The sequence below is a fragment of the Dendrobates tinctorius genome, unplaced genomic scaffold, assembly GCF_039654945.1.
Source record: "Dendrobates tinctorius isolate UK_male_01 unplaced genomic scaffold, ASM3965494v1 ptg000250l, whole genome shotgun sequence".
Lineage (NCBI taxonomy): Eukaryota > Metazoa > Chordata > Amphibia > Anura > Dendrobatidae > Dendrobates > Dendrobates tinctorius.
The window spans coordinates 23340022-23365766 of NW_027361917.1; the positions used below are offsets into that span (position 1 = coordinate 23340022).

Consider the following 25745-nt stretch of genomic DNA (forward strand, 5'->3'; position numbering starts at 1 on the left):
TGTTTAAAATTTATTAAAATTTAACTGAGCAACATAACTTTTTGGTTTGTAAGATTTATGCATCTGTTAATAAATCCTGCTCTTGTGTGAAGTTTGAAGGCTCTAACTTATTTGCATCTTATCAAACCTGCTAAATCTTCAGGGGGTTTAATACTACTTGTAGGCACTGTACAGTGGTGTGAAAAAGTGTTTGCCTCATTCCTGATTTCCTATTCTTTTGCATGTTTGTCACACTTAATGTTTCATATCACCAAACAATCTAAACATTAGACAAATATAACACAAGTAAACACAAAATGCAGTTTAAATGAAAAAGAAAAAGAAATCCAAACCTAAAAGGCCATGTGTGAAAAAGTGATTGCCACCCCCTTCCTTAAAATTTAAATTAACTGTGATTTATCAACTTTTCAGCAAGCCGAGTTTAATTTCCCTAGCCACACCCAGGCCACTGTCACACCTGTTCTCAATCAAGAAATCACTTAAATAGGTCCTGCCTGACAAAGTGAAATACACCAAAAGAGCCTCATAAGCTAAACATCATGCAGCGATCCAGAGAAAAATGAGAAGCAAAGTAATTAAGATTTATCAGTCTGGAAAATGGCTATAAAACCATTTCTAAAGCTTTGGGACTCCAGCAAACCACAGTGAGAGCCATTATCTACAAATGGCGAAAACATGGAACTGTGGTGACCCAAGAATTACCCCAAGAATGCAGCAAACCATATCCACAAGGTCACAAAGGACCCCACAAACAACATCCAAAGAACTGCAGGCCTCACTTGCCTCAGTTAAGTTCAGTGTTCATAACTCCACCATAGAAAGAGACAGGGAAAAATGGCCTGTATGGCAGAGTTCCAAGATGAAAACCACTGCTGAGCAATAAGAACATTAAAACTCATTTCAGTTTTTGCTAAAAAAACAACTTGATGATCCCCAAGACATTTGGGAGAATACTTTGTGGACTGACGAGACAAAAGTTTAACTTTTTAGAAGGTGTATGTCCCATTATATCTGGCGTAGAAGTAACACAGCATGTTAGAAAAGGAACATCATAGCAACAGTAAAATGTGGTGTTAGTGTAATGGTCTGGGCCTTTTTTGCTGCTTCAGGACCAGGAAGAATTGCTGTGGTAAATGGAACCATGAATTCGGCAGTCTACAAGGCCACTCCAAAGTCTTAATTTTGTTTTTCTTAAGCCACTTAGAGGTGGACTTGCTGGTGTGTTTTGGATAATTTTTCTGCTGATGATTGTGTGCTTCAGCTTGATTTCATGAACATATGGTCAGACATTCTCCTTCAGGATTTTTTGGTAGACAGCATAATTCATGGTTCCACAGCAAGTCTTCCAGGTCCTGCCAAAAGCGGTGTTAGGCATCAGGTTCCTGTCACTGCACAGCGGGAATCCCGAGCCTTGCTTCTGGCGGTCTCCCATTCCTCTGCGGCCGCAAAGGAGGTTGCTCAGCAAACTCATCAGTCCCGCCACTCTGCCCAGACGAGCTCCGTGGGTTTGCTTGCTGCTGCCACCTCTGGCACAGCTATGGCAGTACATGCTGCTCAGCAGCGAGATTCTCCAGGGTCTACGTTACCATGTTGGGCCACTGAGCCTGCCCGTGGAGTGATCTCCCATTGGAGATCGAAGGTCACGTACTCAGGTCCTGCTCCTGTTCGGATTGGCCCATCCGAGAAGCCAGGAAGGTCCTGGACGCTCGCGGCTATAAAAGGTTTGCATGGCCGCTCAGCCATGCGCTAGGATAGACTGTATTTTCAGACTATATGGAGTGAGTGATGTATGCACATATGAATGTCTCTGGTGACTGACTCATTATGAAACCCCTACCCTTGGAATGCATATGTTGTGCAGCCTAGCCTGCTAGCACCCAGACTTAGGTGTAGGTAGGCCAGAGTTTGAGTCAGGCTTTAGTCTTCATCACTGACTCGGCATGACTCAGTGCAAGTGCTCCACACTCCATAGCCAGCGTCTATAGTGGCGTTCATGGTAGCGATGCCGCACGCTCAGTGGGCCTAGAGGGACTCTAACCCCGTGTCCTTGGGGTAGAGTTCTGTTGCCATTTGCTGTTCTCTCTTTGGCCGGGCTCTGTGAGCTAAACAGGCTCCGGCATCCACGTTCAGCGGTTGTGCGGCTCTGTGAATTAACAGAGTCCGCTCCTGCTCACACTGGGTGACGTAACCCACGTGTGACTGTTTTCACACCGCTCTATTCTTCCTCCATTGTCTAGCAGCAGTGTATTACCTCTGCATGGTGGACCCTGGGCTGTGAACGCACCTAGTACTACTTTATAATTTGGTGCGTTCCGCCAGCCCTAACAAGCGGGGTGCAACTGGTGTGGGTAGTCGGCCCTGGAAGCCCCAAAGTTACAGCTGTGAGCTGATATTAATAGCCTGGAAAATTTTATAGCTATTGGTCCCTTCCCAGAATATTAGCATCAGACCCCAGATGTCGGCTTTCCCTCAGCTGGTTCTGAAAATTAAGGGGAAGTCCACACAGTTTTTTTATATTAACTTAATACACAGCAGGTGCTGACTCCAACTCTCATCAGCGTTGCCGGGTCTCGTTGATCATAGGGAGACCAGGTGACAATGATGAGAGCTGCATTCAGCACTCGGCACCTGGGAACAGCGCTAATTTTACTGCTTTTCTTAGGTGCTGGCACATGTCATACTGATGACACACGGATGTCTAGTGCAGCACGCATTCTGTCCATGCTGTGTGAAAAAAAAGGACTTGCCTGTCTTAGCTTTTCACATGCACACACAGTCTATGTCAAAAACCTGACATGTGTATACCACCACTGAATACAATGGGTGTACGTATATTTATATTTGCAGTCTTTAATAAACGGACCGCATACGGACATAAAAAATGGAAGTGTGAACAAGGCCTTCCTTTCTGTCTCTCTTGGCCACACTTAGCTGTTTCAATTAAGTTCTATTATCTATGGCATCCATCTGCTTCCTGGATGGTAAATATCATGTCACCAAAGACTGCAGTGTAAAGGTACTGTCACACTAAGCGATATCGCTAGCAATATCGCTATAACTTGTGACGTTATAGCGATATTGCTAGCGATATCGCTGTGTCTGATACTTACCGACGACCGGCTCCCCCGCTGGTTATCGCTGATCGCGCGAGAACGTTCAGGACTGTTTCTCGTCGTCAGCTTCCTGCGGCGCTTCCTGCTGTGACGACGAGCGACGCATGGATCCGGGCGGGAGGACGCAGGATCGCCTGGTGTGACAGGTAAGTAGCGACCCCCGTCCCCAGCGCTGTCGCTGGTGAGATCTGCCTGTGTGGCAGCTCACTAGCGACCACTTAGCAATGTACCAGCGATCCTGACCGCGTCATATCGCTGGTCGGGATCGCTGGTACATCGCTAAGTGTGACAGTACCTTAAGGCACCCATTTCTACAATTCTGTGCCAGAGCAACAGGTCACCTAGGCTTCTGTTGGTGTGCAGAATTGCTAGTCTTCTGTGTTTTCTCCTGTGTGTAAAGATTTGGCCTGTCACTGACCTCGTACTCCTGTCATCTGCCTGCATTGAACTTTTGCCTGTTTTACTACTTATTCGATGTGTTGGTTTAGTACTGGGAATTTGGGTTAACTGACTACTTCACATCAGCCAGTGCACACAAAACCTGACACTAAAACTGCCCTCTAATCATGGCAACCCAGAGTATTGTCTTTCTATGCGGCATCATGTCACAAGCATAACTACAGTTTTGTAAGTACAACTAGTGAGTCCATGTTAGAGCATTGTTGTACTGCCAGCTGTAATGTTGTATTCAAGCCTGTTGCCTCTTGTAAGATTTTGTAGCCAGTTAGCATTTAGCCTCATGAAAGACTCTGTAACTACTAACACCTTGCTTCAATAAATATTCAGTTACTATCAATTTTGTTGCCCGCTATCACTATGAATAAAGCTGTTTAACTGTCACTGATACCATTCTTCCTCCATCTCAAAGTGGGGAAACACTAAGAGCCATTGTATCCATATACACCCCTAAAGGACATTGTATCCATGTACAGCGTGTGAAAGAATTATCTGAAGAGTTGTCCAAGAGCCAAGGACCACCTGTGGACAGCTACAGAAAAACCTAGCATCAGCAGGTACGATTGCTTCAAAGAAAACAATAAGTAATGCACTCAACCTCCATGGCCTGTATCCACGCTCACCATTCAAGACTCCATTGCTGAACAAAAAGCATGTTCAAGTGCATTTAAAGTTTGCTGAACAACATTTAGACAAACCTATGAACTACTGTGAGAATATAATCTGGGCAGATGAGACCAAAATTGAATTCTTTGGATACATGATACACACCATGTTTGGAGACAAAAAAGGCACTGCATGTCAACTCAAAAACACCATACCAACAGTAAAGTTTAGAGGTGGTAGCATAATAATGTAGGGCTATTTATCTGCATATGGCACTTCATACAACTGAAGGAAGGCTAAATGGACAAATCTACCAAAACATTCTTGATAAAAAATCTGCTGCCATCTACCAGGATGATGAAAATTAAATGAGGGTGGACATTTCAGCAAGACAAAGATCCCAAACCCACAGCCAAAGAAACTCAACTGATTTCAGAGAAAGAAAATATAGCTGCTAGAATGGTCCAGTCAGTCACCTCACCTGAATCCAATACAAAGTTTATGGAAGGAACTAAAGCTCAGATCAGAGTTCATACAAGGAGCCCACACAACCTTCAGGATTTGATAAGTGTTTATTTCAAGAATGGGCCAAAATGCATGCGCTTAATACAGGAGGCGATTTGAAGCCTTTGGGCTTTTGTACAAAGCATTCAATACTTTTCAGTAAGAGTGTTCAATACTTTTTCCCTGCGCCATTTGTCATTTTTACGCAACTTAATTTATGGACATCTATGGTTTGATTTCTTTGTCTATGTGGATTGGATGGGTTGCTACTGACATCTGGTGAGAATGTCATGTCAATAGCACCTTTGCAAATATATCTAATAGAAAATTAGTAACATGTTCCTTATTTCAACCGCTGTATACAGAACAACCCACACATCTTTATAAAAGCATTACCTTGCTTTCCAAACTTCTAATGAAATTAGCCCTTTAACAAGTACTTTGACATTTGATCAGATTTATGATACAATATCCATTACCAATTTTCATGCTGATTTTTTATTATTTTATTATGCCTTGTACAGAACATGTGTTATATTTTCAAAAGAAATGTCAGCTTTTTAACATCATGCCATATTTAGGTTCAACTTTACAAGCTGATGAATTTCTCTTTTTCTCTCATGTAAAATTCCAAATTCTCTGCATTGATATACTATTAAATGGTATGCTGATTAATTGATCAATTAGGAAAGATTTTATTACATACAGATATATTATGGACTTTAATATATGTGCATGTAGACCCTTCAGAGAGTAAGAGGACAGGAACTCTAGTACCTCCTATTGGAAATACAAATCCTATTTGTCAACTTCGACTTTTTAAACTGCCTTGCTACATGATCTAGGATAAGATGCAAAACGAGAGAATTGATATGCAGACATGTTTCGGGATGTTTGTTCCACATTAGTGTAAGGCATAAAAACAAATTTGTCTGGGTGGTGGAGGGGCCAAGTTGGAGTGCCTTATGGCGATTGACAAATTGGCACAGAGAAACGTATAGGCAACGCTATGCTCCCCTTGGAATTTGAATATGATTTCAGTCTATAAACATTATGCAGTCAGCTCCTAAGTAACCATAAAAGGGCATTTGCAACAGTAAAAATGTTATCCTATAACTAAAGTCCTTAACAAAGAAATTGCAACACCAAGAAGAAATAGTCATGGAACTATAGAAATCACAGGAATTATAAACATGCCAATGATATGCAAATGATGAAAAAAACATCTCAAATTACTTGTATCGAGTATGAGTGCCATGTGCACACATTGGCTGCTATAATTCAATTTATTAACGGTTGTCTGAGGATTGTTCTGTAAAGTTAACCGCATTTGGGTATGCAAATCACCAAGATCTGCTGCTGGCAGCTCCCTTTGCAATTGACAACCCAAGGACATAACAGATGTGCTCGATGGGAGACAAATCCAGAAATGCTGCAGGCCATGGAAGCTCAGAGTAACATGAGAAAAACGTGTCTGGTCATTTTCTTAAGAAACAGCTCCTGGGATGCTTTTTTTGAACAGGAAGTATAATCCTAATGTTAATTTTTTAATATGTATTTAAAAAAAATATAGATAATTAATAAAGATAAATAAATTTACCATAAAAACTTGGTTTAACCCCTTCACAACATCTGCAATATATATACAGTGCAAGTCAGAAGCAGGTTTACGGAGCGGGCTCACGGGGTGAGCTCGCCCCATACTCAGCAGGTGATGGCAGTGCGTTAAAACCAGGTGGGTGGGTGGAGCGGAGCTGTAGCATTGATTCATATAGCACAAGCTATCACAGCTTCAATTCCCCTAAGAGGACAATTAAGGACATTGAAAAGTTAAAAAAAAGTTGTAAAAAATAACTAAAAAAAACAATACAAGTTCAAATTACCCCCTTTAACTCCATTGAATAGAAAGATATTAAAAGAAACTAAAAATAACACATATGTGGTATTGCCACCTTTAGAAAAGTCAGATCTATCAAAATATAAATATAATTAACCTGACCAGTAAACATCATAAAGGATACAATTCAAAAACTCCAAAATTATGCTTTTTGGTGGCTGTAATTCCACAAAAAATGCTTTGAGAAGTGATCAAAACCTCATATCTATCCCAAAATGGTATCAATAAAAACGTCGTCTCGCCCGACTGAAAAATCAAAAAGTTACAAGTCTTGGAAAATGGCAACACAATTCCCCCCCCCAAAATTTTTGGGGGCAAACTTATCTTTTTTCATCACTATAATTATACAAAAAATGGACATTTTTGGTATCACCATAGTCATATTGATGAACAGAATCATATTGTGAGGTAGTCTTTACCACAAAATGTACACTGTAAAAAAAAAAACAATGCCTAAGACACAATGTCAAAACTGCGGGTTTTTTTCACAATTTCTCCACACTTGGTATTTTGTCCCCATTTTTTAGCACCCTAACTAGCATTTGGAATATATCATTGTATTCACAGCGTAGGCCGCAAAATATAACTAAATAAATATGTCTTTTATCAGTCTATGAGTTCAGGTTAAAATGCCATTTGGCACTGACAAGACTCCATTTCCAGTGATAAGACTTCATCAAAATGTAATGTCCGTGCTCCTTGACAAACATGACATGACTATCCAGATGTTAACATTATATATGCAGCAACATCACAGCAGAAACTTGTGTCTGTAGTGTTCTGAATATACCAGCCTGGTTAGTGTGAATAAATTACAGAATATCATGGGGATGTGCTTCTAAGTATCGGAAGTCAAGTCACACATACACAGGGAACCACTGGGCTTCAAAAAGATTTGATCGAAAGCATGATGTGGAATGAGTAAACTGGATTTAGACATCTTCCTCATTAAAAATGTATTATTGATTTTAATAATGAGCAAAATGAATATTTTTAGGGCATTTTAAAATTGTATAATCCTACTGTCAAGACCAGGATATACAAATAGAATTGATTATTCATGTGCATAAATAATCAATCATGTAAATAGATAATATGCGTATTCTTGTAAACCTAAATATGCAATATGAATTTCTTCTATGCCCATCCACTCTACAGTTATGCCCTCTGGTAATAATAATGCAAATTTTCCCTGCAACCAACTGGACGACGGAACTCCTTTGTGGGCATTTGCTGTTTCTCTTCTGATGCTGGCCAATCAAAACACGGCCGCTCCCATAGAGAGGTTTTGCGGTACACACCCAGTTGGAAGAAGGAATAATGTGCACCATTATTTCCAGGGATCACAGAAGAAAAAGAAAAATTGTTCCAGAATCAGTGCAGCGGCGGAAGTGGTGGAGGTATTCAGTATAAATTTTAAGGTCTTCTTTAAATAATATGATAAAAACATACAGTAACCATCAAACACTGCTGATTGTGTCATGTAACTTTTATATTTTATCGAAACAGGTTCAAAAATCAATGCTGAAAAATTTCGTAATTTCCTCACTAACGGTCCCAGGCTTTGTTTTTACCATATCAGGCTCCAAATCCCCTTTCAGAAACATATACAGTCCTCAACACTGCAATTGCTACAAAAAGAAAGTCAGGAATTATGGAAATAATAAGATCGATAGACATGTTAATGATGCGTTTTATGCTGAAAAAATGGAAACGAAATTTGAAAAACATCTCAATTTATTCAGCATGGAGTATGAGCTCCACATGGAAAAATGCATGCACTATGCAAAAATGCAGCATACTGTAGATAGGGTCATATTTTCTCACATCTGAGAGAATTGGGCTGATTAGGCTAATCACTCTCTGATCAGAGTTTGAGATCAGATGTGGAGAACATGGAAAAAATAAATTTCTCTACCTTCTCTGTTCTGTCAGTAAATGAAAATCAGACTGCACTCAGAAGTCATCCGAGTGTAGACTGATTTTTTTTTCACTGACTTGCATGGCAGAGTGTGATCTGAAAATCAGATGCAAATAGAGCATGCTGCATTTTTTTTTTTATCTCGGACAGACTCAGTCCGAAGAAAAAATAGGCCATGTGCTCCATAGCACTCGGACCAAAAATCCAATTGTCTGCACAAGACCTATCGATAAGGTTATTTATGGTTGTCTGTACAGGGCACTCCTCAGTATCTTGATAGCTGGATTACAATGATAACACTTTAATGTAGATATTACACAGGAGCTACCATTTACAATATGTGATGTTAAAGCTCACCTCCTCTCTTTCTCTGCACAATGGCCTCTGGAAAGGACACAGAGTATGTCTACAAAACTTTCTTATAGAAGTCAATGAGTCAGAGCTTGCTTTTTGTTATCTACAGACAATAAAGGTACTGTCACACTTAGCGATGTACCAGTGATCCCGACCAGTGATATGACGCGGTCAGGATCGCTGGTGCATCGCTAAGTGGTCGCTAGTGAGCTGCCACACAGGCAGATCTCACCAGCGACATCGCTGGGGACGGGGGTCGCTACTTACCTGTCACACCAGGCGATCCTGACATCCTCCCGCCCGCCTCCACGCTCGTCGCTCGTCTCTCCACAGGAAGCGCCGCAGGAAGCTGACGACGAGAAACAGTCCAGGACGTTCTCGCACGATCAGCGATAACCAGCGGGGGAGCCGGTCGGAGGTAAGTATCACACACAGCGATATCGCTAGCAATATCGCTATAACGTCACTAGTTATAGCGATATTGCTAGCGATATCTCTTAGTGTGACAAGCCCTTAAGGCTGCTATAAAACATAGTTTTAAATGCTGTCAACAGAAGCAAATGGAAGATATCAGCCCCTACAATTGTGTTCAGAAAATAGCAAAAATTACAGTCATGAAATATACACATAGTGGAAAAAATGTACCACTACTATTGGGTTGAAGCGGTTACATTATTAGAAAATAATAAATCTATGCTCCATGCTTTTTAACTTCTTAGAATTGCTGTACAATGTGAATTGAGATTAATTGGACATTAATGTTTTTGCTATGTATGGTAATCTAACAGCAGCATGAGGTTGTAAGCAGGTGGCGGGGACCCTCGTTTGCCTTCCCTCTCCTGAATGTCAAGTACCTGTGTCACGTACGGCTTCCTAATGTTTAAAGAATATAATGTGCAGTTTTCCAATGTTCTTGCAATGTGTCATGTACTGGATATGTTCTCTTATTGTGTTACACAGTACTGTGGATGTATTTGTACATGTTTAGCTTAGAGATAGAGAGTTAAGGGTTAAATAGTTGGGAGACGTTAAAAGGGGGACGGTGCAAAGCCTCTGCACTTAGGAAAAGGATGTCCTGCTTTTAGACAGAGCCCGGGCAGGCTTGCCCAGGGCAAGACATGCGCCATAGTGCAGGCAGAGGATTCACCGGTCGAGGGGATAAAAGCTGCCCTAGCTTGACGGGCAGCGTGGATGGACACTGGCTCATCTGGATCGACCCCAGGAGAACTACGGGGTTTGGGACCAGGATAGGAGCTGGTGCCATGCAACACACAGAGGCTTCAGAGAAAGTGTAGGAAATACTGTCTTGTTTGCACCGTGTTCAGTAATGTTTTACCGTTGGAGCAGAAATGTGAATTTTGGGGTTTCCTGAGACCTCGTCCCCTGCAACTGGAGTGACTGTGTGCTGAAGGTAACTAACTGCACTGCAGGACTGGGACTTCACCTGTCTTTTCGTGTACAAGGTGCCGGGGTGCTCATTGACTGGCTTAATAGACTTGCCCACGACTGCCACCTTGTTACAAGGCAGTGACAGAGACCGTGATTCCAGCAATATATCAATTAATTTACTGAGTGCAGCAGTGATCTAGCAGAACTCCTTTGTTGATCTGTGTATAACCTCGCCCACACCACAGCTCATGTGTACATTGTATAGTGAGATAAACTGCAAATCAGTGGTACATGTGTGGTTGGACTACCAGGCATGAGGATAGTTGTCCTGCAGTGATATTCTCCTGCTGATGAAACACTGATTGTATTGAAATTGCAAAACACCGACTAGCAAGTGACACATCCCTGTATTCAGGGTCTCTGCTCCGACATTATGGTGCTTTCAGGTAACATAGCAAAAAACTGGTGAAAGAGTCTTAAAGGAAATATTATTAAAATTGCCACCTTTTGACTTCCAACGTACAATAATTCCAAAGCTTCATTAGATTTATCTCATTATATTTGAATTATAAAAAAAAAATTGAAGTTGAATAATGATAAAAAAAATAAGAACTGATGCAACAATCATGTCATCTCTTATTCCCTTTTGTACTTTTCGCATAAGCACATGGGTTTGTCAAGTGCATTAGGTCTAAACCTAATTTCAAAGTTGTACATGCTTACTAGCTGCTATTCATATGGTCATGATAATGGTGCAGCACTGTCAAAAGCCTCTTGAAAATCAGCATAGGAAATGCTATACGGTAACAATAAACTGCATGCCACAATGTAAAGATGATAACCAGCAAAGATTTCTTGTAGGCAATAATCTACCTGTTACTACTGGTGACCACAGATGCAATACCCAAGAGATGTTCCAGCAACTTCGACTGCTGGAACATCTCCTGGGTATTGTGCCTACAAGATTTTCCGGAATCCAAGTTCCCTGCACCGCCCAGGATTGATTGCATTCCTCCAGACTTCACATCTGCTACGGTTTGGTGAGCTGACAAAAAATTTTTTTTCCTTGGTGACCACAGATGTATTGTCTACTACAGGTAGAGATAGTGTGGTCACTGAGTGAGGCTGTCATTAACAATTGGATAGAAGGAGGCATTGGATCACGTACAGCAGTGGTTCCCAAACTTCAGACCCCAACAGGTCATGTTTTCAGGATTTCCATAGTGTTACACATGTGAGAGAATTTCTGATGCCTTGATGATACTTCCATCACATGTGAGATACTAAGGAAATCCTGAAGGCATGACCTGTTGGGGTCCGCGAGAACTGGAGGTTGGGAACCACTGATGTACAGTGAAGAACTTAAATGGAGAACCAACATTATCGTGAAACAAGGTATTTTGCTTTAGAGACTTGTGAAAAGCTGTGATAGACTGTGGTCCAGGTGCTTAGACCCCGAGTAATGTACTGCTGAGTGTTGTACCCATTGTTATAGACGGGATTTCTATTCCTACTCAGGCTTTCTCTGTCTTAGGTAACTAAGCTATTAACAATAAACCAGCAAGACACACGCCGTTGTCTGTACGAATAATCTATGTTTATTATTGGATATGGTTATCTTTTATAATGCAAGAACAAATGGAAATAGGACATTACCTAATAGTTTGGCAGAAATATCAGTTTTACAATTGCTTGTCAAATACATCCTGGGGCTCAAGATTAATTACATGAAGGAATATGGGGGGGAATGATCCATATGTTAAAGTGACCTGCTTCAAAAGTTGACATTCTCAGGAAAAATTGGGCTGAATCCACTGAATTTTGGGTTGTCATCCCATAAAAGATAGAATTTGGAAACAACTTGTCCTTGACAATTTTTAGGAATTTTAGAAAAAAAAACATCAGGCCAAAAGAATTTGTGTTAGCAATCACAGATGATAATATAGCCACATAGGTCATTCTTGCATAAGACTATTTTCTTCAGTTTAAGGAACAAAACAGAAATTAATCATTTCTTTAACACCATTATCCCCTGTCTAGTTATATTTATTTAATTCATTTATATAGCGCCATTAATTCCAAATGCGCTTTACAAACATTGTCAGAACGGTCCCCATTGGGGCTCAAAATCTACCTCCCTATTACTGTATCTTTATCGTGAGAGCAGAAACCAACATAAACACGTGGAGAACATACAAACTCCTTGCAGATGTTCTCCTTGGTGGGATTTGAACCCAGGACCCCAAGACTACAGTGCAAACCACTGAACCAATATGAGTATTCATGAGTATGTCGCCCATTACATGCTCCTTGAGGAGAACCACAGTGCTTTAGCAATCAGAATTTTAGCCCCCAAAATGAACCAGATCTGTCTAATTCTCTGGCTTTCAAAATTAAATCTAGCAAAAAGGCAATTTGTTCAGTTACTATTGCAGTATCGTCTACATTTTGGGTAGCACTGATGTTGCAAATGTAATACAGGCATCTGCACAAATATAGCCTATCTCAATTTTGTTATGCAAATGGCGTGCAAAATTAATCTCCAAGTTTAGGAAAGATCTTTATAACAAAAAAAAAAGACAATACTACTAAAAAGACAATACTACTAAAAAGACAATACTACTAAAAAGACAATACTACTAAAAATCCGAGCATTGTGCTTTTCTGTGTACACCAAGCAATCTAAGGGACTTTTGTATGCTTAATAAAATAAATATGCGCTGTTCTTCCAAAAGGAGTCTGTTTACCACCATTCAGTAGGAAAATTAATACAAAACTATGCCAAGTCGCAAACTGCTGACAATATTTATGCAGTTTCTGCATTTTTTGGAGGGCATTAAACAATTATGTTGATACATCCCATATACATCTGTTCAGCAAGCACATCAAAACTGAGCGCCAAAAACCTGTCTATGAATTACCGTCCATCAAATCAGACTATATATTCAGATATTGCAGCTTTCTATAACATAACTGCCTTTGAAAAGGTTATTAAAGTGTCCTCTATGTGCACTTACAAAACATAATTCAACTTTGTGTTTGTTGCTCCTATTCTGATTATGAAACATCTTTTATGATTTATTTCATATTTTATATTTGTCTATTGGAAAGGAGGTTGGACACTGACATTGTACCAACCTCTAGAACTGCTGAATGCTATTTATTCCTTAGGAGTCTTCTTCTGTGCTTGTATACAAGATATGGACATAGCTGTGGGCTTCTAAAATAAAAAATGCAGATCCGCTCACAAATTAATTTACGAGGGATTAGAAAGGTTTCAGCAAATGTTACCACTGGAAAGGGGTTAAAGAGCTATGGATATAATGATTGCGACTTACACTATTCATCACATACATTAACGATGGGTAAATTAGATTGATGTGACACAGTCGAGGTATAATTGTGTAAAGAGGTTTATAGGTCAATTCTCGCATTGCAAAGCATCCATTTTTAGTAACCTCGCTACAAGAATAATTCCAGGGATAATTGCGCGAATTCAAGCACATTTACTAACAAACAAGTGTCATTCATCTTCCTTTTGGAACAGAATAAATACATGCCTTGGTTCCCTCTAGTTTATTTCAATTCTCGTAATGATCCGCTCTATTTCCTAAGGGTGCCAGCTGCAGTTTACAGTGGCTTGCAGGGCATAGTCCATTAACTCATGTTCTAGAGTGTCAAAGATGCATTCTGTGTGAATACACTTACAATGAGTATTTATGGGTATCAACACTTTCTAGGCACTAGCATTACATAAATCGCAGATGGCTGGTAAAAAAAAAATCTATGATGTGTAGCTAGGCAACAATTATACATCACAATCTGTTTTATGATACTAATTATAACAATCAAACAGTCATATGCTAATACATAAACATAAGAGTTAGGCAAAGAGTTGCCCGGTGAATTGTGGCCGGTTGACGTAAGATCAGAATGCCACATTGTTCAAATTGCGAGTAATGGTAGTAAATGGAATGGAATAGAGAATCCACCAAGTTAGCATATTTTCCAACTGTATGGTGTCATAGTCATGTTGCTGGTCACAAGGGACCACATTGACTATCATAAGTTATCTTACAACACTGTGACATTTTGAGCTTATGTCATATGGTCATAAGTCGCCATGTATACCTAGTCAAATTCACAATGGTCATGTGTTAGAACTTTAGATATGGGATTTTGCTCTATGTGGGCATTATGGTGGCTCAGTGGATAGCATTGGGGTCATGGGTTTGAATGTGACCAAATGCAACATCTGCATGTAATCTGTGTGTTGGTTTAGTCCCACACTCTAATAATTGGGACTAAATTTAGATTGGGGGGCGCCAATGGTGACTGGGACCCATATTAGTGATAAATGACAATATCTGCAGAATGTGTTAGCGCTCTATACATTAATACAATAATGACATCTGAATTTGAGTTGTCATGACCACTATGAATCATATTTTTTTTTAGACTTTGTTTTTGAGAGCTGCATCAATTTATGCTAATTAAAATAAGATTTTTAAACCAGGCCAATCCAGTTAACTTATTATTTTAATTAATGGTTCAATTAGAAATCTAACAGATTGCATGGCTTTTGTTTTTATATCCTGTGTCTTCAGTTAGTGAAAGCATGCCAGAAAAATGCGGACATTTAAATCATAAGCATATATACATATGATTATTTCCATCTACAGCCCAGTATATGACTAATCTTAGTCTTCATGCACATGTATTAATATTTACACGTGCAAATATTTAGTAAGTAAAATATGTTTAGATATATCACACTAAGACAGAAGGACTTGTCTGTTCAAATTGTAAATGATCCTGCTATTGATAGGACGTGGGCTAGAAATTGAAAAAATAAAAAAAAAATGCATAATTAGATGTGATAAAGTAGATTCATATATGGTGCCTTTTTACAAGAATGTGGCTTGCATTTAAGCTGTCATTTCGTCTATCTCACGCTGGCTGAGTTTGTGGATGACTATTAGGACTTAGATCTAAGATATATTAGGACTTACATCATACAGAAAGCTAATTCTTTTCCTTAGCTCTAATTTCTGTGACGATAGATAGTAATTTGACAATGTTGTGGTATTCACATAGCCTTAAATAAGAGAACAGCTCACTTATATTGATTTTTGACGCCAATCAGACCGACATTCTGATAATTAAGACATTTATCTAGACTCTTCTACAACAAGAACATTCTTTTAAGAACCACAGTAAGAAATAAATGCTGCTATAACCCATAATGTATTTGTGCTATTTCACCATTTACATCCTCTTATCATAATAATAACAGTCATCCTTAGAATAAGTCCAACATACTGTCATTTTACTGGTTACCACTAACGCGGGGTATTGTTGGATTATTTGTAAATACATTGTAATCAGTAGTCTTCAATGCAGTAAATTAGTAGCTGAAAATGATTGATCAGACTAAACAAATGATTTTTACTATCACATCTGTTTTTTATAAATGTCATAAAAAGTGTGGACACTTTTTTTTTACTTATGTTATACATTTGCAAAAAAAAATTTCAGTAACAATGGCATAGTTATAATGGTAAACTTTTCACAAGAAGAATATACAGATACCTAGCTACATGTAACTAACACACCAAGCCAAATATTGTGCACATGGTACCAACAACAGACCCCAGCAACAGAATTCCACCATGTGTAACCATGCCCACCTTTCAGGATCAGATGGTCAATGTCCTTGTCAATTCCCATAATATAGCATTTCCTCCACAGCCCAGAGTAGGTAGAGAATAGGGGACGTCCACAGTCTGACTCCAGAACCCCAAGTCCCAGCAGAGACCTCCAGTTCTCCAGTAGATCCTCTGGTTCTCTTACCCCACCAGCCGGGGCTGGTGACAGAAGACCCATCTTGCGGTTCCTAGAGGAGTCTCCACGGTAGGGCAGCTGATAGAGGGGCATGAGTCTGTTCTTCTGGTCTGTAGGGTCTGAGTTACCCTGGCTCTCACATATCTCCTTATGTTTGCGAGTGTCTGTCTCATACCAGTGGTCTGTAAATATAGCTATGACCAGCAGAATCAGGGAGAGAAGGCTCAGAGCCAGGCTAACAGCAGTGACCAAGCCCCGTGTCTCCATGGCTCTTTGTGAAGCAGCAGCATCACACCAAGGCAATACTGGCTGGCATGATGCTTGCTTTCAGGAAACCCACTCCTTTCCTCTCACCCCTCGTTGAGCCTTTGCAACCATTAAGCCACCCCTTCTGTAATCTGCATCTTCCAAAACAGACAGGATGCCTCTTCTCCATAGCCTAGACCATCATGTCATGTCACCTACTTCTAGTTGTCTTCAGTCTCCAACTGAGCAATCAAAATCTAGTGAGTTGTGCAGAACCTGGATTCAACTCAGCCTATTATGTGTCTTGCAGTCTCAGCCTGCCCAGGAACAGAATGCAGGCAGCAGCTTTCTTACCCAGCCAAGCAGTGTATATTCCCTCCTCTCTCCCTCCTTTCTCAGAACATTATTTCTTGCTACATTGCCCCACCTTCCTTCCTCTCTGTCCATACTATACTTCTTCTCTCACTGTCCTATTATTTCTCTCTCCCTCTCTCCTTGCTGCCCTTTCCTCTTTCCTTCCTTGCTCTCTCCTGTGTTCTCTTACTTATCTTCTTCTGATTCTTCTCTATCTCTCTCTTGATTTAATCTCCCTTACATTTCAAATACTTTCTTTCTAACTGTCCCTCAGCTCTTTATCTTCTCCCTCTGTGCTCTCTCCCTATCTCCCCCTTCAATGCAGCATGGTTACAAATCTCTAAATCAAGAGGTAGAAGGATATTTATACCTGCTAAGTGAATGAATAATGTACAGTCTAATCAATCACAATAATGATCTACTCCCCACAGCATGTGCCCTTCCCAGATCTAGGCAGGGTATGACAAGGTCACAAAGACAAATCAGTAACAATGCAGTCTAGAGGAAATACAAGCGAGCGGCAACGTAGTGACAGAATTCTGGTAGAGACTGTAAATATTGGAATATTAACGATATGGATGTTGTTAAACAAAAAAAAAAATCCAACATAGTAATCTTTCGTATACAGAAGAAATATTTTGTAATTACTTGTCATAGTCAATATTCAATATGGCAATCAATATTATATAAGAATGAATTATTCGGGAATCCAGTAAGAACTGTGATTATGATTTACTACTTATTCAATCATCTTGTGATAATATTGTCTCTGAGGAAAATTATACTTTCCGAAGTTTGCGTATGAAACTACCTAGTGTAAATGAGGTGCTTTCCCTCATCTCCATATATGTGCCATACTTTCTAGGGTGTCAAGTCATTTCCTCTCCAACACCAACGTCTCTGTCTTAGAGGTGTTATATTAACTTAAAAAAAAATAGAGAACTAGGAAAATTGTGTCATAATAAAAACACAGTTAAGGTATATTACCCCTTTTATATGATGTATGACGAATATCGACAATGCAGTTTATGTTCTTGTTAAAAAATTACGATTTTTAGGTAATTGAGTAAACTCAAGATTTTGTTTTAAATTATTTACATATTATCACTGGTTAATTATGTGATATCTCCCTCTATAAGGAGAGCCCTTTCAATCACCCGGAGTGGCACGGGGGCGTGATGTCTTCCAGGGGCAGTGTTGGACTAGTCTTGTCTCTGGCTATAGTGCAAGACCTTCACACTGTATTTTCTCTGAAACGTCAGAGCGCTTCAGATAAAAATATACCTGACTGCAATCCTGCAGCTAGGCTCTGATTCATGTTTCCTGCAATTTGGGCAGCATGAATTAGCTGACAAGTTCCCTTTAACAAAAAATGACTTGGCATTTTTGCAGGTAGTAAGGATTGCAGATCAATGAAGAAGCAAAGCAAAGTGAGTAACACTTTGGTTTCATGATGAGGGATGAGCAAACTCGTGGATGTTCGGGTTCGGCTGAACTATAGTTCAAAGTTTGGTTCGGAATCCGAACTTGACCCCAACCCTATAGACGTCAATAGGGACCAGAACTTTGGTGCTTTAAAATAGCTGTGAAATGGTCATAGTAAGGGCCAGAGAGCTGCAAAACAAAGCTAAATGGGTGTAAAAGTAGGTCAATTCTAGTGCAAACAAATGTGGATAGGGAAATGACTTAAAATAATATATAATAAAAAAAATATTAAACTTAATAATCTTGAACCAGGATGTGGAGGTCCAAGCAGAGGAGGAGAATGAGAAGATGGTGGATGTGGCAGTGTTGGTGGAAGAGGCAGAGGAGGAGGTAGACAAAGTTTTTTTTGGGGGGCGGCAAGGTGGGTACTCTGAAAACAGGCTTGGTGGGGTTACTCTGCATACAGGGAGTATAATAATTCTCTCCACTTTTTTGGGGTGCAAAGAATGTGGATAGGTAAATTACTTAAAGAGGGTTTTTCCAGGAACAAAGTTAATTTTTAAAGTTGATTTTAATTAATACATTTTGAAATAGTAATAATTTCCACAATTGGATGTGTTAAATAAAAAGTTCCTGTGCTGAGATAATCTTATGAATGTTCCCCTGCTGTGTACTGTATACTGGCTGCGTCTGACCATACAGGAGCATGGTCTGATCATACTACAGCTCCTGGGCAGGGGAGGAAGCAAAAGAGAGTATACAGACAGCACAGCATGGGATCACAGTTGATTCTTTTTGTGAGATAAAGCATTTCTCTGCCTGATTTTTCAAAAATGTTTTACCTCAAGAAATAATTATTTGCCAGTCCATGCTGTAATGCATGTATACTTTATTACTTCCTCTTCCAGATATGGTATGATCAGACCATGTTCCTGTACGGTCAGACACAGCCATTACACAGTACACAGCAGGGGCACAATTATAAGATTATCTCAACACATCTTTTTTAAACACATCCAATTGTGGAAATTATTGGATGAGCAGGTAGTCAATACTATTTTTTTAGCATAACTATGGCTGGATGCAGCTGGTCTACTTCTCTAGTCAGCCAAAGGTACAGACAAATTCTGTGGGATCCATGACTGTTTAATTTTAATGAATCTGTCTGCGCTTGCTCACGTTTGCTGTGGACAGGCGGTGCGCCTTTCTATGGTCAGACCCCCTGCCATGCTAATCATGCTTTCAGACAATACACTTGCCACAGGGCAGACCAGCACCTCCAAGGTGTGAAGGGAAACCTCAGGCCATATATCTAATTTGGAGACCCAGAAGCTAAATGGGGCAGACCCATCACTCAGTACGTGGAGACGGGTGAACACGTACTCTTCCACCAAGTTGTTGAAATGCTGCCTTTTGCTAAAACGGACCGTATTAGATGTTGGTGCCAGATGTTGTGGCATACTGAGAAAGGTTTTCCACATTTCAGCCATGCTAACCCTCCCTTCCGAGGTGGTGCCGGTACTCCAGCTGCATTGGCGACTTCCTCCTCCGCCTCTGCCTTGTGCTTCCACTGAGCCCCTGCTGTCAGGTGGGAACATCGTTAGTAGTGCGTCTACCAGCGTGCGCTTGTATACCCACATTTTCTGATCCCGCTCCAGTGACGGAATTAAGGATGCTACGTTGTCCTTGTAGAGGAGATCCAGCAAGGTAGCCACCCAGTAATCAGCACTGGTAACAATCCAGGCAACTCTGTGTTCTTGCGCAGGCATTGCAGCATGAAATGGCTCATGTGTGTCAGACTACCCAGAGGGAATGACAAGCTGTCCTTGATAGGAAGTGTATTATGGTATGGGTCCTTTGTTTCCCCCCAGCCATGCTCATAATACCCGTGAGCTACTTTGAGTGCCACCCTGCGGTGAACACGGTTCCTCCTCCTCATCTTCCAAAACTCTCCCCTGGCTGTTGGTACAGGAACCCACCCTCCGAGCTATGTGTGGACGACTGGCCTTTACAATGGTGTGATGAGTCCTTTTTTCTCCCACTCTTATGCCTGTGTCACCACCTCATCCATCATCACCTGAAGTTTTTTCAAGGAAGCATAGAAGTGGGATAGTAACGCTGATTATGGCTCTTATTAGCACTTACAATGTTTGTAGAGTACTCAAAGCAGCATGATACGGCACATACATCGGTGGTAGCAGGTCATGCACCAAAATGCTTTCCACATCAGGCCCACCTGCCATTACATTTACACAGTTTGTGCAGGATGTGCGGTGGCAGGTAGGTCATCAGACCCTATGGTCTACCAATGACAGATATTAATAATCCAGTGTGATACTTAGACTTCAGCCCTACCCTGATTTTTTCGATAACCCTGAAATATATAGGTTGTGTCTGAACATTTGTTCATTTTAAAGAAATTCTTAATAAAAATATATTTTTAGGGGTAATTTTCTTTTGGTCTTTTTGACCCCTTGTTAGATTATTGGCAGTCTGGTTGTTTCTGTATTACGGACATGCTACAGCAGCCTGTATTACAGTCACACTGCACCAGGCTCTATTATGGGCATGCTACACAAGCAGCACTATGTCCACTTTTTGTACTTGATGTTCTCTTTTTTAAGTGCTTTTATGCACAGTACTCACACAGACATGGGTGCAGATTCTCGAAAAAAAATTTAGGCACAGTACTCTCATAGACAGGAGCACATTAGAGAAATGTATTTTTATGTACAGTACTCACATAGACACAGGTGCAGATTAGAAAAATGTTTTTATGTAAAGTACTCCCACAGACACTGGTTTAGATTAGAATTTTTATTAGGCACAGTGCTCCCACAGAAACAGGTGCAGATTAGGAAAAGTGTTTCTACGCACAGTGCTCACACAGATATGGGTGCAGATTATAAAAAAAAAATTAGGTACAGTACTCCCACAGGCACGGGTGCACATTAGAAAACTTTTTTTAGGTACACTACTCCCACAGACACAGGTGCACAGTAGAAAATTTAGTTTTTACACACAGTACTCCTACAGACACAGTTGCAAAGTAGAAAAAATTGTTTTTGCGCACAACATGGGTGCAGATTAGAAAAATAGATTTTTTAGGCACAGTACTCCGACATGCCAATATTGACATGGCCGTGATGGCTCCAGAAGGGACCACAGTCTAAAAGCCTGTTAAATAGCCAAACTTTAATTGTCATCCGAACCCAAACAGTAAAAAGTTTTAAGTAGTTAAAGGGATTTTGTTTGAGTGTTTTTTTATAATAAGGACTGTCACAATTCATTTTTGGATTTGTGATAGCTCTGGCTCTGCTTTAATTTAAACATTGTTTTTTGCTTTTGCCAGAAAGGGTTAATGTCACTTTTCTTGCTGGAAGCTGCTTTGTTGCTAGGTCAGCTGAGGTGGGTGGTGACCACTCCCACCATCCTTTAAATAGTCACATGACACATCAGCTGATTGCTGATAATAGAGTTATTCTATGTAGACAAGCCTAGGAGTTTGGAGCTCGTCTACATAGTTTGGGGGGAAGGACCTGCATAGGGTGGTAGGGGAGCTTAGGAATAGGCACAGGCTGTGTTAGGAGGTGCCCCAGCTCTTGTTCCCTACTGTTAGAACCTTCCTCTCTCTTTTTCCATCCTGTTGTTGGTGTTTGTTGTGCTGTCTGCTGGACCGACCCTTGTGGGTCATGACATGTACTCCACATATTTTTTTACCAATTCCACATTTTACATTTTAATGCAGCAAGACAAAACAATGCAGAATTTGAAGCACACATTGCAATGTATATGACAAAATCAATTATAGACATCACTGTAAATAAAAGGGAAAACTAACAAAACAATAAAAACAAAGCACCAGGTGCAGATCAATTTAGTCAGTATATGGTTAAAAATGTGTAGATGTATTAAAAATAATATAATTAATAAAAGGATGGTGATGGTAGCAAGGACAGGTATGTGAGACTTTGACAGGAGACAGGCCTCTACAGCAGGGTTCCCCAACTCCAGTCCTCAAGGCCCACCACATGTTTTCAGGATTTCCTTTGTATTGCACGGGTGAAGCAATTATCACCTGAGCAATACTAAGGAAATCCTGAAAACATGATCTGTTGGTGGGCCTTGAGGACTGGAGTTGGGGAACCCTGCTCTACAGAGATCTGAGTGCTGCCACAGGGAGATAGAAGGGAAGGCATCTGACCGCTGTAATTGTGAGAGGATTTTCACTTCATTTCTGGGAGGACAACCTGAAAGCAGCCAATATCACACTGAGAAACTGCCTATCTGCAAATTTTCATCTGTAAGGAATAGGCTGGCCCGTTTACCTCACAACTGTATATAGTTATCTACCACATAGAGCCTGCAACCGCTCCATGGTTTGGTAGGTGTGGGAGGTTGTTTTTATCAGTAGTTTGCACCTGAGCTGCCCTTTGCCTTTATTAGTGGAGGCCTGCTGCATCCTGCTATATGAGCATTTGTCATCAGACAGGGTTTTGGGAAGGCCATATCTTGTGGTATGAGTTTTTTTGAATTTTTTCTATGTTAGCTGTTTAGATATTAGTGTTAGGGACCTGCAAATTATGAGGAGCCTTGACGTGGCTTGCAGGCTCTATCTATTTTGGCCAAAATATTAACCAATACCTCATTTAATGTACTCATTGTATGCATTAATTTTTTGCACTTATCATATCATTTTTTGCAGGATGCAGCCAGGCCTCTTTTTGTTGGCTTGGTCTATTGGGGCATCTGTCACTGTGTGTTGCATATTATAGTGTTGGAGCAGCCCACCTGAGAATACTATGGGCGTCACTAATAGGTTTCAAGCCAGATACTTTGCATCACACTTACATGTGTGACTGACGTCCTATGCAAGCCTTATCTCCGTGCATTTTTTCTACTAGGCAGCCAACCCCTCCATGGTTTGGTAGGTGTGGAGTGGTTGTTTTTATCAGTAGTTTGCACCTGAGCTGCCCCTTGCCTTTATTAGTGGAGGCCTGCTGCATCCTGCTATATGTGCATTTGTCATCAGACACGGTTTTGGGAAGGCCACATCTTGTGGTATGAGATTTTTTGAATTTTTTCTATGTTAGCTGTTATGTACCTGATGGAGCAGCCAGAATGCTTTACTCTACATGAATTAAATTATCTCATCAGAGACCTTTAATTGTCAAAAGATAAAGCTTAACTTCTTGCATCTAGGTTGAAACAGTAGAATCTTCTTCATGATTATGTCAAAGTGTGTTATTACCGAAACAGAAGTAACACTTTAACACATTTTTTCACATTTGATGGGCTATTGGTGTACTGTAACAATGTGAATGGCCTCTTTGAAGAACTGAATCAAGAGCATTTTGTTGCAGATTGGCGATGGTTTGTTGACTCGTCACAGAGAAGTTTGAAAGCAGTGTTGCTTCACAATGGAAATATGAAACCATCAATCCCTATTGCTCACTCATGTCATCTAAAGGAAAGTTATGAAAATCTATCAGTTGTTTTGGATGCTATAAAATATAAGCATCATCAATGGAATATCTGGGGAGATGTGAAAGTGATTGGTCTCCTAATGGGAATGCAAGGAGGTTTCACAAACTATTGTTGTTTCTTGTGTTTATGGGACCGTAGAAACACAGTAGAGCATTATTTTTGTCGTGATTGGGGACAGAGAAACATCTATTCTTCAGGTAGAGACAATGTTCAGCATAATCCTTTAGTTGCTCCAACAAAAATCTTTCTTCCTCCACTACATATAAAGTTGGGATTGATTAAAAACTTTGTAAAAAACCATGGCAAAGACAAATTTACAAGGGTTCCAGTACATTTCACAGAAATTCTCCAGCATTTCACCAGCAAAACTGAAGGAAGGGGTATTTGTTGGTCCTCAGATCAGAGAGCTTATGAGAGATGATGTGTTTGAAGGAACTCTAAATGATAAAGAATTGAGATCTTGGAAAAGCTTGAAGTGGATCTGTGAAAACTTCTTAGGAAAACAAAAATCTCCAGAATATGTTGAAGGTGTTGAGGAACTGCTAAATGCATACTAGTGTCTTGGTTGTCGCCTGTCTCTAAAAAGCGCACTTTTTGCATGCACATTTAGATTTCTTCCCTCATAATCTTAGGGATGTAAGCAATGAACAAGGCGAGTGGTTTCACCAGGACATTAAAGTAATGGAACACTACTATCAGGGTTTTTGGAATGACTCAATAATGGCAGATTACTGTTGGATGTTATATAGAGACAACCCTGAAAAATCGTATCAACGACAGTCTAATGTCAAGCACTTTTAATTTCTACTCATATTTTGGATTCTGTTTTGTATGTGAAATTATTTTGGTTCAATAAAAAATGTTTTGTAAGGTGAAGCATTTTTTCTAACATTTAGATTACTGTTTTCTTAATGTCACAAGTATATTTCCCATACCTTATAATAATGATTGTTGGATTGTATATGAATTGGCGACTCTAGGTAAGCACCTCTTCAGACCTAATTTATATTTGGATGTGACGGTCAGTTTTTTTGATATTTATATGTATTAGCCTTCTGATTGAGCACTCAGCCCCTTAGCCTCAGGTGTTTTTAATTGCAGTAGGATCCTACCCCTCCATAGAGATATAGACTTCAGTCTAAGAGAGGATTCACTTTAGGTTCCCAGAGATATGTAAACTGTCTAAGAGAGGATTGGCATTAGGTCGAGAATCGCCTTATCATGACTGCCAGGTACACATGGATTGGCCAATTTATGCGCTAAGCATTCTCAATTTTTCATATTTCTAGTGCAGTAATGCAATTCAATTTTCATATTTGCATGCTATAGCACTACAGAGTGCTGCTTTATTTGTTTGATTGTATATGACTAATTTTCTTCGGTATCCAGACTGTACCCAAACATTGGAGAGGTGGACACTATACGAAACAAATGTCCCAAGTGAATCCAAATGGATTTTTCTTTTAAATAATTTGGCCCCAAGAGGCCTAAACTTTGACATTGAATTATATGCTTTTTAAACCAATTTTTTAAAAAAATGAATATACTTTTAAAATATAAGAACATTTGTTATTTTAAACTTACAGACAGCAGTTATTCTATATTTTCTAATAAGAGACTTCTTAATTGATTAATTTTTGGAATTATACGTTTTACACTATTCTCCATTTTTTGTATGTGAATAATGGATTTATATCCTATTCTTCACATTGTCTGTGTGTGTGTGGCAGTTTGCATTGAAACAATATAGTAGAATTTTATAGTCAAATTTTTTCTTTAATAACTATTTTTTTCTATTTTACTTTTTGTCAAATAAAGTTATTTATTTATTATTTAATTTTTGTATATTTTATTCTTTTTCTTTATACAAAATTCTTTATATAAAAAACCTATTGCATTATTCAAAATAAGTATGTAGGAATCATAGTGCAAAAGTTATTGTGAAATTTGTCATGAGTACACTGATACCCCACATGTAGGGGTAAACTATTAATTGGGCACATGGCAGAGCTCGGAAGGGAAGCAGCGCCATTTGACTTTTTTGGCTGAAATTGAGATCGGACGCCATGCCACGTGTGGAAAGCCCCTGATGTGCCTAAACAGTGGAAACCCCCCACATGTGACCCCATTTTGGAAACTAGACCCCCCC

At 39.8% G+C, this 25745-nt stretch overlaps 1 protein-coding gene across 1 annotated transcript in view; it reads right to left on the bottom strand.

The window, feature by feature from the left end:
- TMEM178A (transmembrane protein 178A) overlaps nucleotides 1–17016 on the bottom strand; it is a 242265-nt gene extending 225249 nt beyond the window's left edge. Inside the window, exon 1 of the mRNA XM_073557518.1 lies at nucleotides 15931–17016. Coding sequence (XP_073413619.1) covers nucleotides 15931–16351 — 421 coding nt within the window. The 5' untranslated portion in view covers nucleotides 16352–17016. The remainder of the gene's footprint in view (nucleotides 1–15930) is intronic.
- Between the last annotated feature and the right edge of the window lie 8729 nt (nucleotides 17017–25745).